Below are 16,167 nucleotides of genomic sequence, written 5' to 3'. Positions count from 1 at the left end.
GAAAACGCAAATAAAAGAGAGCCATCCGCTGAGGTCGCGCAGTCTATTCCTCAAAGCATTATAGGCGCAGCCATAATAATTATTATAATAAGTGGATAAAATTAATGAAACCAATCTCGTTTGTCGAGCTGCTCTAAAACAGGAGCCTTCTTGAACTCTTGGGTTGTTTGATATAAAAGGCCGAAATGGTGACACAAACAAGAGTTGTAGACATTTGAGTAACCGCTATGTTAGCACTGATACCTGTACAACATACTTCTGGTTATAACAAGTAGTATCAATGGCAATGTAACTAGTTTAGGAACATCGCGCCATTAGAGTGAATTCTTAAATTACGTCTTGTATTTAGTCAAAATACAAGTTTACGTGATCTTACGCTTGCAAAGTTGTTAATACGTGATCATTATTTTTGTTATTATTATTTTGTTAATAAGCATCAAACGACTGCGCGAGCTCTAAAGGTGGAAGATTAAATGTTTTTAATTTTGCACATCGTTTGACATGTCAGACATTGGCGGAGTTCAACATGGCCTCATGGCTTGTCAATGGAAAAAATATGGTTCCAGTGACCCTATAAATCGGACAAAATAGACAAAATTTTACGAAAATTGCTTTTATCAAAATAATAATATTTTCTAGTGTTAAATGATTGAACGTAAGAATTTCAATTCATTTCGTAAAGCTACATAAATGTTGTCCTGATTTTCGATAGTACAGCTTTATATTTTAAAGTGAGTGGTGGAATAATTCTATAGGCTTCAATATAATCGGAATGAAGTAACTTCGCTGGGCAGCTATCGCGGTAGCGGTTGAAAATTTGTACAGAGTTCCCATCACTTTGAGCTTAATGTTCGAAATAGATGACACCTATTAACTTTTCTTAAGAGTGGCTTCGGGTGTAGGTGTGCCTCGTTGTTTTAAAAGAAGTTATTCATACCCCATATAACTTCTAATTAGCTTTGGACATTTATGTCCTTTACGAATGGTTGGCCATAAATACTGCCTGTACTTGATATTTATTTATGTGACTGACTCAACTATTAATGTTATCCTTATTTCCATACAAAATTTTTACTCCAGTAAAAATATTTTCTCTGCGCAGAATTTCTCGAGGACTGTTGCGATTGTTTTTTTTTTTCAGAAATGGAATGCTTATTGTAAAAGATCTGTGGACTTTCTTAAATAATTGCAGTTTTCGTTTGGGCAACAGTGGATCCTTTGTAGCACCTAAAATTAGGACCGGTTGAAAGGCAACTTTTCATTCAGTGGATCTTTCCTAAATCCTTATGATTCGTTTTGAGTCATAGATTTTACATAGAAGCGATGTCTGGTGATAGGTAGTGTCACGTTGATACCAAACAAGTTTACATATATATATAAAATACGTACTTCTTAGGCCTATTATACTGCATCAATGCAACACAGTTGATCTAAGAAGGCAATCTAGTTATTTGTTGAGATGTTTTCGCTGCGAAGGCCTTCATGTTCTCTCTTACTGTACCTGAATCACGTTGTTGTAATAAGACGGGTCTTATAGTAATAAATACTATTTTATTATACTTAAGATTCGACTTTTAGGCAGGACGTCAGAAACCTCAAAAGGCTGACTAAAGTAGTTCCCTCTTCATTACCTAACGATTCTTGATGGCCTAGAATATGTTGGGTTGAAACACAAGTAACTACAGGTTATTTTTAATGCTCCCTGTTTCTTGCTTGTTTATGTCTATATACTATTCAAAAGTTACCGTTTCCTCTATAAGTCTGTCGTATTTTAATTGTGCGGCAAGCAGAGTTTTGTCGAATTAACGCCTCAGGAGTAGAAGTTCCAAGTGGAAAATGACGGCATTCTTGAAACCTACTTTATTCCGTTTCTTGCGCTGGCCAAACAGCTGCCACGCTGGCAGGGGTGCCACGCAATGCGAAGATTTTATAATTGAAAAGACTTCTTAAAACTGATTTGCAAGATCCAATAACGGCGTTTTAGAATTACGAAATGCGCTCTGGCCGGGCCTGCCACTTGAGGCCCATTAAAAGCACCTTTGAATGAACATGACTGGCAAACAATTTGTACATTGAGCAATAAAATGGACTGCAGTAGGATTTACTCAGAAATGAAGAGCCTGTGTGCCTTATGAACTAAGTGAACATTACAAAGACACACAGCTCTTTATTGCCTGTCAGCAGCTCCTCGGCACCGAAAAACACAGCAAAAATGATGGGTCTCTCCACAGAATTGTCATCGGTGATGGTATACCCACGTCGAGATGAGTGAAAAACAAAATGGGCAGCTTTGAAAAATATATCCAACCTCAGTTCAGTCGGATCTCCATACCGAAAAGTCAATGACTTGCATTTGGTATTGTATTGGACTGGAAGGGTCTCATACAGTAGAAAATGTTCAAAAAGAAAAAAGATCACCCAGCTTTGTACATTGCTCACCTGCATCCGGTAAAAAAAGGCGTTCCAGTTGGAAGAAGGCCACACACAAGGCAAAATCATTTTTCCCTACGACGATGCCCCGTCGTCCCCGCAAGGCCTCCCCGCATGATGTTAAGCAGAGGATTTTTTTATATCCATCATATTCTTCAAAACTCGCTCCGACGGATTAATACTTTACGATCCTCAGCAAATAAAATGACTGGTCGTACACTTGATAGTAAAAAACCTCTCGATCTCTGCTATGTAAAGCACCAGACTCTTTTCTGGCGAGCAGCAATGAACAAATTGGTTGATAGATTAAAGAGGGCCGTGAATAGTGATAAAGAATACATAATAAAATAATTTCTTGCTAAGGTTCCCCTTATTCGTTAGGCTAAGAACCGACATAACTAATGCTTTGATCTAATACATCAACGAACCGAGAATCGTATCCTACAGACATTCTGTCTCTGAATGACGCCTAGAAGAGGTGCGTTTTCTATTGGATTCCCGAGATAATTGCATTCAGCGTTTCGGTTCAATGAGGACTATCGATTTTTTGAGGTTGAGTCACGACGTATTATTGCTATAGGCTCAATCTGAAAGACGTTTAAATTAAAAAAGAAAATCATTCTTGTCAAGTCAGGTTGTATACATAGGTTATCTGATGTACATATAGGTTTACTTGTACGGCGAATGTAATCTGGAACAAACTGATTTACAGTCGATGCCTATGACCTGCCTGTCATTTAACTGCGGTCCTTTGAAGAGCTACCCTTCCGCTCCCCCATAGCTCACATCTGTCTGGGTGCCTGTTAACTGGAGCAGTTATAACACCTTTCAAGACCTCATCCGTCTCCGTGTTTGAGTTAGATAAAACAAAAACAGGCTCACTTATTCCGGAGCGTCAAGTAGGGTCCACACAAAAAGGCTAGCTCAATAGAGTTCTACGGGCTTTCGCACTTTGACACTTCACTGAGATGCAATATGCATACCATGTTTTATTTTTGCACCTACCATTGTTCAGGGTTGTAACATCAATCTCAGGACATTGTAATACTTTGATCTAAGATGCCACAAATTATGGTCGAAAATTAGCTTAAATAATTTGAAAAAATCCCTTCTACTCCAAACTAATTTAGTTCGATCTTTAATCGAGAAATGGCAAATATTTGACAGAACTATTGAGGGACGATCAAATGTCTTTTCTAAATAAGCGGGATCCCCGTAACAGTTGTTCGCGGGTTTAAAATTCATAATTTTACTGAATAATATGCCATACGAGATCAATTTATGTTTCGCTTCGTCGTCTGCTGAGAAGTTCGTGCACAGTCATATATCTATTGCTTGTTTATAATCGTTCATTTCTAACTCTTACCTTCTGCTTTTGGGTTGTGTCGTGCAGATCTGCTCGGAACTTTTTTTGCCTGTGTTTTACGATCAATTAGCGCTTAATAACATTTAACTGTATCATGCTTTATGTATTCTATTGTCATTATATTCAAAGATTATCTGTACGATCTACTCGCTTTGCTCAGCATGACTGAGTTGACGAAATTCGGCCTATAGCCGGCTGAACGAGTCTGATCATACATAAGCTTCGAGCTGCGTCCATTCCAGTCCAAAAGCATCCGTACAGGTGTACAAGGTGATGATACTCTAGTGAAACAGTTAAAAGCAGTTAATTAAAAACCGCCTACTTTAAAAATAGGCATGTATATGAAGTTAAGTGTCTGTTGTGTAGAAAGAATTCTATCACACGATCTCTGACAATGACGACTTTTTGCTACAACACAATTGAAGAAGCATCAACTATTTTTTCAAATTAAAGGGCAAAGACTTAATTGAAACAATTAGTGATGAACATGAACGCGAAAAAAACGCGTTTCAACATAGCGACGCTTGCATTCTTCTTGTTTGCCAATCATAGATAAAAGTCTAGGAGAAAGTGTAGCCGGAACATCACCTTAAAACTTGGCCAAGCAATCGTAGACAAATCTATCTAGCTTTCAGTGGCATATCCGATTTTGCAGGAAAACTTTTCAGGAAGTTAAATTCATGATCACAAGTCCTAAGTGGAAACGACAGGTCAATTCTAAAGGGCAACCTATCCAGGGGCTTCGCCCGCTTAGGCGCCAATTAAACTACAGCCTACGTAACAATGAAATAAAGCGGAGGGGAAAGAAAAAAAATGTTGACTTTTGAAAGAGTATTCATTTAATTGACGAAATATGCGGCATAGCAAGCTATAGGATGGTATTTTACCAACTTGCAAAAAATCAGATCAAAGTAACCATCTTACTTAGCCGCATTTCAGGAGGACGGATCAACAGACAGGCACAGACTCTTAACAATATTGTAGCTAAATAATAAACACCCAATAATAGTAATGGGTGATTAGGAAGTGGTCGAAAAATGATGACAGCTGACAAAACGCTAACTATTTTGATCTTCTTAGTAAGTCGTCTGTGTAAAGTGAAAGTTACAAGAACTAAACCCAATTAATAACCTGGCTACTTTATCTTGCCACCGTATTTTTCTCTAGTAATACAAGACCCAGCTGGATAGCTGTCGCACCATGTCCAATAGCCATTGAGCTTCTAGAATCAGCCTAAAAGATTAATTGAAGTGTCATCCTATTTAACCACTGGGAGCTGCACGGAATAATCATTCTCAATCTTGAAAAAAAATAATTGTAACAGACATTTGGTCAGTATTTGGTAAAAATATAGTGAAAAAACACCTCATAAATCAGTTGACTCGACATTTGCATTTGGAGAGAACGTTTTTATTTATTATTTTTTTATTTATTAATGTTAATTATTAATTTTAAAAATTACAACGTTAATTGTATCTATAAAGGCCTATCTATCTATAAAACCTAAGCGTTCCAACTCGACTCTGATACATGCCTAAGTAATTACACGTGTATACATACAGGTGTATTTTCTGAGCCCTGCCTGAAAAACGCCCTTGTTTTTGTGTCCACCTACGTAAATCATGGAATAGGTCACGTTGTTGACGAAAAGACACGTATGATTTTTGACTTGCAATGCCACATCGTTCAGGTGCTTTGGTATCGGGCCGTTTTCGCGAGCCTCAACTGGATTCAGCAGTTGTCTACATGTTTCGTTCATACAGCTCTAGTGCAACAAAAAAGGCGTTCTTTGAAATAGGCAAAAGGTAATACACATTGCTCCCCTTTGCCGCCCATATATATATATATATATATATATATATGTAAGAAGAAATATAACAATGAGCCTTCAAATGAGCCTTCGCCTGGAGGATATGTTCTAGCAGACGAAATATGACTAAGTCATGAAGATACGTATTTCCTTTGATCATTTATATTTTATTGACGTTGTGCGTCACGCAAGCAGCATCTTCAGAGGATAGTCTTTCTTTTTGATTTGAATTGTACAATGTAAAGGTGCAATCAGAAAGAGAAACAGTAATTTCTTCTATCCGAACTCGATCCCTTCATTAAATGACACGGTTATATGCAATTGGCAGTTCTGTATTTCAGCTTTACTTGCCTGAAGATGAATACCACGGGGGTTGGACTATACGAAGATTTGAGCGTAGAAATCAAAAGTTATCGAATGAAACACTGCATCAGGGTAAGTCGACAAGCAAATATATGTCGCATCGCTTTAAAGAAATCACTCATTAAATACAGTTCAAAGCCATGAAGCGATCATAGGATATTTGAACACGTCGGCTGTAAGGCTATAAAGTTAAGTAAAAAAAATTACGCGCTTTCGATTGTCGTTCATATATTCCGTAAGTGTCGGCTGTATCCTCGTGGAGCACACTACACGCATTTTCTGGAACCAATTCACCACTGTTTATTCAGTTTCTGCCTTTTCATTACTGGGGTTATAATTTTGTAATACATCAGATATGAAATGCCAGTTTTAGCCCTTACATTCCAAGTTCTCCTTCCATGAAAAGTTGCTTTTATCGTGGCAATGCGTTCTTCTGGTCACCTCCTCGCTGGTTTTCAACATTCCGGTCTTTGTTCGCATCATGTTCGTACTGTGCCTTCGCGCAAAGCCTCCTTCCCTAATGCCTTCACTGATCTTCGATTAATTTCCATGGTGCGGTGGGTTTCTAGACACAAAAGCTCGTTCACCGCGCGTCAATTTTCCAGCTTAGAAGATGTTTTTGCTTATAGACTTGTTTTTCCTGAAGTAAGATTGACTGGTGAGTGCTGATACTCACAAGTTCTTACAAGACTGGAGTAGCAACCCAATTTTGTCTGCTAAGTTAAATGTCACTTATATGTATTTACTATTCTGGAAGTGGCACACTTCTTAAGGAGTCATGCAGAGACACATTGGCAACCAGCAAAAAAAAACGTGTTGTTAGCGTTACTAATGGCGAAGATGACCATATTTGTTTCTTAGCATGCACTTTACCAAGCCACTAACATTTTAATACGAAGCATGGAATAATTATACTAATATATTCGTTGAAAGGGAGTCGACCAGAAAATGTACGATGTTAATGTAAAAGGTAGTATAAAAAGGCAACGTCTATCTAGTAATTGATACGTTCCTAAGTTCTGCTGGATAGTTCTCAGTGTTTCCAGATTTAATTTTTCACTGAAATCTATCGAAGAAGGTCGCTGCAAATTTATCCGTTTACGAAGAGAACCAATTGTTTCCAACATAGGCAAGTTACAAAACGTGTCCATCATATCGACGATTCATCACAGTAAACGTTGTGCTGACATGGGTCATTGTTATGGCCGTAAAAAAAACTCTGAATAGCCAAGAGACATTCAACAAATTAAACAGCAAAAAAAAGATATGAAGATTAGCATAGGTCGACTAAAAGATAATTTCGTAACCATAAGATGCTATGTTTTTGGCTGAACGGGTCACACACTAAACAAAAAAAGCTCGATGTCCTTCCAAGTTTCAAACCGATGCCTGACTTGTACAATCGTCTCAGATAATATCATATATTAAGCCAATACAGGTTTTTTCTTTTATAAAACTCAGAAGAGTTTTGGGCAAGGCTTTTTGGAAGTTTCTTTCACGTACATTTTGCACTACGTCAGGGCCAAGATCCTAGGGAAATCCTGCACTGAGGACAAATCCAGATTCTGTAGGCGGTAGAATAATAAACACTACAGTTAGAACAACTGAATGCAGCTTCATGTTGATGCTGGTTGCTGCGAGGGGAACAGTTACCAAGCAAACTTTAGTTTCGTATCGCTCAGTATAAACTTTGGACTATTCTATAAGTGAACTCATATATCTTCGTTAGCTCTTCACTAGTCAAGACAAATGCAAATACAAATAAGTACATTTATCTTCTAGGAACTTCGATGTTTTACACGCGCCTTTTGAAACGACTTTCTATGCATACATTATTCATGTAAAGTAAACCTCATTTAGAGCACCATTCACCACATAAATATAAAGAGCACATTACTAACCGGAAGAGGCCTATCATAATGGGCCGAGGCTCGAACGAGCTTGCGGCAAACTCGAAGCATTAACAGAATCGACGTTGATCGAGAAAAAGAAGCAGAATTAGATTAAGCTATGTTCCCCCATCTGTCGCTAGAAGAAGGTCAACTACCCCTGCGCTAATTATGAACGCACAGATAAGAACTATCGCGAATAATTTTATCAACCGTTGTAGAATTATGTTTCTCTATAATTCGTTGGCTTTCGTCAAAAACAAGCTTAATCTTTATAGATATATATATGTTACACTAGAATATCGAAGCTCGGAAGCGCCTGGGCGATGACACGTCAAGCTCAATGCTTTTTTTCTAGGGCAATACGTCGTCACTGCAATGTTATCGTTATATTACGGAAAGAGTACGGAGTTCACTTAGATAGTGGTAGACGTAGGAATTCTAGCACTTCAGAGCTATTAGACGTAACATTAGCTCTGACTCCTTGTTCACGCCGAAGCAAATGGCTGTTGGTATAATGTTTGCGTTTATCGAAGCTCATTGAAGTTTGAAGCCACAGTCTGCGCATGTCTAGAAAAGCACTCGAGAAACACCACGTTTGAGGTTCAGTAGATATTTTTTTTTACAGAAAGCATCAAATCATTTAATTGTTAAAGACACGGAGGCACATATAGGGCATTTGCATACCAATAAGTTACGAGTAGTTGAGCCATTTGAACTTATCTTCTCGACACTTGCTTGTTATAAATGCAGATGATTGTTCCGGGAGCTCATACAAATCTGCTACGTGTCAAATGATCGTAAAGCACAAGTGTTAGAAAGATACATTCGATAAACGACCCGTTTCTAAACAGACCAGACATCCACATTCTATTTGTCAATGGTAATATCAAAACGAAAGCAATTTGTGGAGTTAAAAATAAAACTTCTTCCGGGTGCGCAGCTTACATGGCTAGCGGAACATATCTAGAGTAAAGCTGTCACCCCTAGGGACTCATTAACAGATGTGTGTACAATTTTGACCTTCTCATGACCATAACCTTATGTTGCGGCATTTTGGTAATTAAAAATAACCAGCAGAAATGCCTTAACTTAACAATTTTGCTCGTTGCGCAAGCTAATGTCTATTGGCATTCACTGGTCGCTTAGATACGGCTATTTGCAGGCTTTAACTAAAAATACAATACTTTGATTACCAGCAATCCAACAGTTCCTTTCTGTCCAAAGCTCTCTCTCCTCCAAACAAAGCATCTCATTAAAACGGTTTAATATTAGACAAATTAGCTCATTTATCGGTTCTGATCTCCAACTCGACTCCCTGTACGATGTGAATTATGTGATAGCATCAAAGAGCTTTTTACTGTATTTAGACTTTGTATCATATCCATGGTAAGTTAATGCAATAGATAGAACCACTTGGACCGCGGAAGGCGTTAAATAAAATAAATGAAGTTGGCGTGCAGTAATAAAGTGTATATATCTCATTTTTATTTTCTTGATTGTCGTTTTCACGTTACAAATAGGACTTCAAATCCTTCTGCTCACATGTCGAATTTCACGCCTGAAACTGCTCTAGCATTTTATTAGACGCAACAACATTGCTTCTTATGTGTACACTGTTTTTCATATTGCCATGTTGGCGCTTGAGCATACAACAATGCTTTCCGTGATATAGAAGCGCATCATTCTGCCTCATTTGGTTCTTATTTAGCACGGCTGTTCTGTAAAGACTGCAGAATATGCTCGGCAACTTCCTTAACACCTACGTTGTGCCTAGCCTGGGTTAGAAGGGTTGGCCCACCGGACCTCATTACATTAGCTTCTCGAATCATTACAGACATGTCCGCTCCAACAGCTTCCGATAGATCAGTCTTATTGATTACCAATAGATCACTCTCGGTAATTCCAGGTCCACCTTTTCGAGGAATTTTATCCCCACCTGCTACGTCTATACAGTAGATGATGTAGTCAGCAAGCTCACTGCTGAAATTTGCAGCGAGATTGTCTCCACCTGATTCGACGATGATGAGATCCGGGTGAAAATTAAGCGTTAGTTCTTTGATCACGTCCATGTTGGCTGAATAGTCTTCACGAATGGCAGCATGCGGGCAGCCTCCTGTTTCCACTGCACGCATTCGTTCTTCTTGCAAGGCATCATTTCGTACCAGAAATTCCCAATCTTCTCTAGTGAATATATCATTGGTTACCACACACAGGCTGTATTGGTCGCGGAGCAGCCGACACAGCTGAAGAGTGAGAGCTGTCTTTCCTGACCCGACAGGGCCACCGATGCCGACGGTAAAGGCCCGCGTAGCGAAGTCAGTCCTTTTGGAGGCTCGTGGCCTTGAATGGAAGTCGCCTTGTCTTTGCATCGCTTCGTGCGTATGGCCATGTTCCTGACCAGGCTCATGAGAATGACTGTGATTCTTTTCGGCTGCTCTCACTTTCTTAGCGAGAACAAACGGAACGTTTTGAGACATGGTAGGTTACGATTGAATGCTGAAAGCGGGAATCAATGGACGAAACAAACTTGAGACAACAGGAAATCGTAATCGACCGAGAACTGATCTTCCACCTTATAACTTCTATTCTTAATCAATTCATCGATATTGTTTCTAAAGTGCTCCTGTAAATCTGGAGAAAGTAAAGCTATTTGCGAGTACAGGGAAGAGTCAAGTTGAACACTGCTGCCGAGTCGAATCTCGAATTTCGATCTTGTCTGACTGCTTGCCTCTCTCTACATGTGAGAAGAGACAGAAACTAATCTAAGCCAAAAGATAACTGCCGTAGGGTGAATTAGGCATTTCGTTTACCCGTCGTAAATATGGTTCACTTTAGCCAAAAAAAAAACATTTTATAGTCTTGAATACGACCGTCGTTCAAGATAAGACCCCTCGTCAGTTGTGTCGCTGATAGCGGATCTCTACCGTTCGCTTTAAGGTTCGCTCGGGGCGGCTTCATATCGCAGGGCTCCACAGAAGAGGCCCTAACTAAAAGTCTTTTGTTAAGGCCATCGATCGATCGCAGGTCACAAAAACGAGTGACCAACTGTTTTTCTCTGCACTAGAGAAATGTGTGACATTCTTAAATGGATGGATCTTTATCACAAATGAAACTAATTGAAGTCTTTGCAGTATGAAATGCAGTACACTCCATAAAGGGTCCATTGAAGAATCCTTCCCAATTCTTAGAGCGGCATGACACTAAATGACATAAATGATCGCAATCCAGACAGAGATGTGTTATTTATGAAATCAGTAATGCTCGTTAAATGTAGAAGTTGATGATGAATGACTTGCAGGCTCCATTAAAAAGACTCTGAGGACGTCAGGATTAACCATCTCCCAACAGACTGGAGAGAAATATTTGACAAATTTATACGCGATTTCAATTCCAGTATAACGTTTAATTGGGACAACAAAGAAGTGAGGCAAACAAACAGGAAGCCTAGACTAATGCTATTCGAATAAACTTACTTTATATATTAGCTGACGAATACGCTCACTGGTTGATCCTGTTAGTTACTAGCACTACTAGCTACCCTCACTTTTCCCCCATTAACTACTCCACTAAATGTAGTGTGTGATATTAGGAAGCCTTGAGCAATCGTCAGAGCATCGTAATGCGTGTGAGTGATTTCCCATTGGGCCTTAGTGTCGTACGCGCTTTCATGATGATCAACCTTTCCTGACTAGCATTGACCGACGTAACAGCAGTGGAAAATCGACGACTTTTTACAATAGCGCTGTCAACGCACGGCACAGTCTCTCCTTTCACCGGTTCGAGCTCACTATGACTTGAACGTTTCCGATGATATACTAACTAAACCATAGAGACCATGCCATAGCCCCGCAGCCTATTTACTGGTGCCTCCAATGCTTAGACTGGCCACAACATAGGTACGAAGCACAACGTTTCGGTTGTCACTCATCGTATATCCTCAGTAACTTTTAATTGCCACTTCTGTCGGCCTCATTAAATAACGATGACGCCCAGCAATAAAGACACGGAACATCCTGAATTCGACTCTCGTGGGCAATGGATTATGGCTGGAGCAATACTAGCTTATGCGCTTACTTTTTTCGTTGTGATCCTACTGCGTCACATTGTCTTCACGTTTTCAGTGTACTCCTTGTGTAACTTGTTTATACAACTGGCACAATACGTTCGCGGTAAGTTAGACACATAGCTCTCTGTCCTGTTTACTTCAGGACGAACAAACATTGCGATATTTAATCGCTATAGGGTTTACTTGTGTTCGGCGATCCCTACAGTAAGCAGTCACTTCGCGTATTGCATGTTTTGTAAACGGCTCCGCTTTGTTTCAAAAAGTGTGAACGCTAGTTGTGAAAATGTCCTCAGATTTCCGTCATTAATTTAAATCATGTTTCATCGAACTGAATTAGGATTAGAAATGTAATTTCGGAGTGTGGCTCATCGTACCAATTTAATTAAACACTATAGCCAAAACAACGACCCTAAAACTATTGAGTTTATTACTGTCTATGTATTACTGTACTATTGTACTGAATTTAGTGGAAAATAGAGGTAGCTTAAGTCATAGTTCAACCATGGTTCGCGTGAAATAATTTACTCCCAATTTCAAACAGAATTTGATGGCGCCTAACGCTATTGTCATTGCTAAACGTTTGTATGCATCTGAACATTTACCGAATATGAGTCACCAGGTCTTCTGGTGTATCGTAGCTTAAAATATCGATAACTATTATCGCACTCAAAAAGTGATATGTCAAATATTGTACACAAACGGGAGTGTCAGCGACGCTTAACTTATAAGAACGATGCTTAAGGCATTTCTTGTGAATGTTGGCTGCACGCTTAGAGTTCCGCAACCTGACGACCAGCCGTCTCGTGGGCGGCGAAGATGGGGGTTTAGGAGGCCAGCTAGTGACCACATCTCCAAGGCCGGGTCATGACGCCACAATTATTAATGGATCGATGTCTACGGTGGTCGATCTTCAATGCCAATACAACGGACACAATATGTACAATGTAACCGACGGGACCAATATACCAGGTGTTTTGCTGAAATCTACGAATGAAGTAGTCGGTTAAAAATAGTGTTTTTTCTATCTCGATATCACTGTCATACTTATAGCTAGCTGATTTGTTGATTAATAAATCCGCTGTTTGTGATGGGTACGATTCCCACCTCTAATACCCTTAATGCACTGTCCGCGCATACCTATTCCTAGGAAGGGTCGTACGCGAAACCCAAAGCATCATGGATTTATCATGAGATAATTTAACGATACTGTAAATAAAAGGCCAGTTTTGCTGTTTGCGAACCCATCATTATGAACCTAAGCAATTTTATGTCCCACATTTATTATTATGTTTGAAGCACGTGCGTGAATTGCTGAATAAATGAATGTCAAGTTCCTGTTCTTAAATAATAAAGAGCGTGCATATTAAAAGTACGTATGACAGATGGATAGTTGACTTAATTGCGTGATATATACACTTAATTTTAAAACAAGCATTACCAGGTGATAATGAAGTTATTATAAGCGAGTCCGGCGCACTTTGAAATCAAATAGCTTGTCAACTGCGCGCCAGTAGCGGATAAAATTTAGCTGGTAAATTTTCCAGTCTTCCTGAAAACCGGAAATTGAAACTAACTGAGTTTATTTCAGCAGAAATGAACTCTGAAAGAAGGATTTATTTTTCTTCTCGAAGATCTACGCTCAGTGGTGAAGTTTTTATCCCCCGAAGTCCACAGCGTTGTGAAAATTCATCGAAGGTCGGTGAAGGCATTAAGTAAGAAATCGCATAATACATAAATGCTGTAAACATTGTAAGAAAGATGAGTGGAATGTTGAAAAGCCGCAAGGAAGTGGCCAGGGACGCGGAACTGTCGCAAAAAAGCGCCAATCGAAATCTCGGTAGGCGAATATTGGCATTTCGCACGTAATGTCTTACAGAATTATAACCCAAATAATGAAAATCCGAAAACTGAGTGAATAATGGGTCTTCCGTTAAGCGACTGCAGACTAATAGAGAATGCGTGTAGTGTATTTCACGTGTAATCTGCGGGCTTTTAATTAACAAAGAACGTGTCTAGGGGGGCATGGAATCGCCATAGGCGATCCAGGGTTCCATCTTTACCACCAGCTGGAAAGGGACCGAATGGCATTACCCTAGGGAGAAATCGAGTTCCCTGGGAATGTCGTTTAGGTTCGGATGTAAGGTGATGACGGGGACTTACAGTAGACATCAGGGACCTATTACTCTGAGGCGCTTGCCGATAATAAAAAACGAATGTAGATGGCTATCTCATATTCCTCTAGAGAATGATGGACCGTTGTCATATGGATCAAAACAACTTACTTTGGTTATGTGACTACAAGGCCAGATCTCATCGCCATACGTCAGGTTCTTCGTAAGGAAAGAAATACCCAACATAAGATCCAACCTTCTTATTCTCTCGATGTAAGCGCGCACGGTCGATTTAGTCAGAGAAGCCAATGGGAAAAACGTTATATAGCTGGTCAAAGACTATCGTACGCGATATATTCCCTACGCTGGGACAAATTTGAAAGAAATAAAGAAGGTAGCTTTAACACAAATGAAAAGATCATCATTCTAGTCCAGCTAGCTCAAAAGTTTGGCAGATTTACTCGTAAAAACCTATGTAAATTACTTTTTATATTACATATAGGTCAGTTAGTTTCCTTGCTAGAGTAAAAAATGACGCAAACCAATCAAGGTTGTCGGCTACTTTTCAAGAGCATGTTGTTTTTTCACGTCGCTTTTATTTTTCCTTCGTATGTACATATTTACAAATTACAATGCTAGTACATTACATGGATAGTTACAGTTACATTTATATACATTCGGCTAGTGCCATATTTTCTCTATCTCGTTCTCTGCCTTTCTCGCTGCTCGCATTCTTCTTTCCCTTCACCACTCATCAGTCATCATTATAGCCATCACCGCCGCCATATTTTTCCCTTTTCGGCCATTACACATCGAATTCGACATTTCTGGCGGTAGTTGTCGTAATTCATTCCCTAGCATCTTTTTCCCAGCCCCGTTTCCCTCATATATATAGATATATAATCCAAGTCGTTTACAGTTTCCCCGGTTAGCGCAATAACGCGTACACTGGCGCTATTTAATTTGAAGCAACCTTCACCCAATTGGCCAGTCCTCCATCACCGTTACCCCCTTCAAATGAGTCTCTTCCTGTTCCAGCTTGCCTATCTTTCCTTCAGTTTGTTGTTAATGTACACAATCGCTTTTTCCATATATATTTACCGTTTCCTCATGTCATCTCTCCCAGCTCGAGATTACGATTTAATTCGAGCAATGCGTCTCGCTAGGCTGTCTGTCTCGTGCGCCCTATTTCAAGTCCACATGTATTCCCTATAGAGATGTTTGCCATAAATTGGATAATACGGAATCGAGAAAAACCTTAGACGAGGTGATGAGAAACGGAGGAACCTTTTCGTAATCCGACTTATCAATATTGGTTGATGCTGTTTTTGAAAGTGATTGTTATTGGAGTTCACTTATTTTGTTCTTAGCGTTACATGTTCCATTTATCATTTGTGCCTTTCGTTTATCTATGAGTTCCAATATTTTCTAGAGATGTACAGTAGTAATTAGATCATCGATAGCCACTAGCTCTGTGTTGGTTCGTTTACTGTCCTATGCCCATTGCGTCTACGACTATTTCTTTACTGTTACTGTCTGTACCTAATCAATATAATTGATGTTGGGTTGCCATTATCGTGACGCATTTTCCAACTGGCAGCTCTGTTTCGTAGCCTTCTGTTCAGCTTGTTATCGATCGACGATGATATCTCGATGTTCCGCCAACTTTACCTTATACCAGCCCGCAGGCCTTCGAACCCGCACCCCATTTTGACCTGTTGACGCGACATTGATGTCATTTGCATTCGTTTCCCTCATATTGTTTCAGCTTCCTTTTTGTTGCAATTACACAAGTCGTCACATCATGTCATCACACTAGTATACCACTACACCACATTCACTCCCACTGCCATCACCATCGACCTCATCACCAATATTTGTATATATTTATATTCATATATATATATATACCTCATATCAACATCCTCGTCATTATCATCGGCATTTTATCCACATCATTATCATCCTGCACCTGCACCTTCTACTGTTGCTTTTGCTGCGGCTTATCGTCTTCCGTTTGTCTCTGTACAAGATTTTTCTGCCTATATATATGTATATATATATATATATATATACACATATATATGTATATGTATGTATATATACATACATATACATGTATATATATA

The 16,167-nt window shown here is 39.4% G+C and overlaps 2 protein-coding genes across 2 annotated transcripts; one reads left to right on the top strand and one right to left on the bottom strand.

The window, feature by feature from the left end:
* Positions 1–9,324: 9,324 nt before the first annotated feature.
* Positions 9,325–11,483, bottom strand: LOC111248050 (uncharacterized). Its single transcript, XM_022799761.2, has 2 exons — positions 11,335–11,483; positions 9,325–10,357 (listed from the first exon to the last, which is right to left on the bottom strand). The coding sequence occupies exon 2, from the start codon at positions 10,336–10,338 to the stop codon at positions 9,562–9,564; it is 777 nt and encodes a 258-aa protein (XP_022655496.1). The 5' UTR covers positions 10,339–10,357; positions 11,335–11,483; the 3' UTR covers positions 9,325–9,561.
* Positions 11,484–11,629: 146 nt separating this feature from the next.
* Positions 11,630–13,321, top strand: LOC111248051 (uncharacterized). Its single transcript, XM_022799763.2, has 2 exons — positions 11,630–12,030; positions 12,702–13,321. The coding sequence occupies exons 1-2, from the start codon at positions 11,844–11,846 to the stop codon at positions 12,932–12,934; spliced, it is 420 nt and encodes a 139-aa protein (XP_022655498.1). The 5' UTR covers positions 11,630–11,843; the 3' UTR covers positions 12,935–13,321.
* Positions 13,322–16,167: the final 2,846 nt, after the last annotated feature.

Source organism: Varroa destructor, unplaced genomic scaffold (genome assembly GCF_002443255.2).
Source record: "Varroa destructor unplaced genomic scaffold, Vdes_3.0 BEIS01000003.1, whole genome shotgun sequence".
Lineage (NCBI taxonomy): Eukaryota > Metazoa > Arthropoda > Arachnida > Mesostigmata > Varroidae > Varroa > Varroa destructor.
The sequence above is the reverse complement of the archived record's forward strand: the minus strand, read 5'-3'. Positions and strand labels throughout refer to the sequence as shown.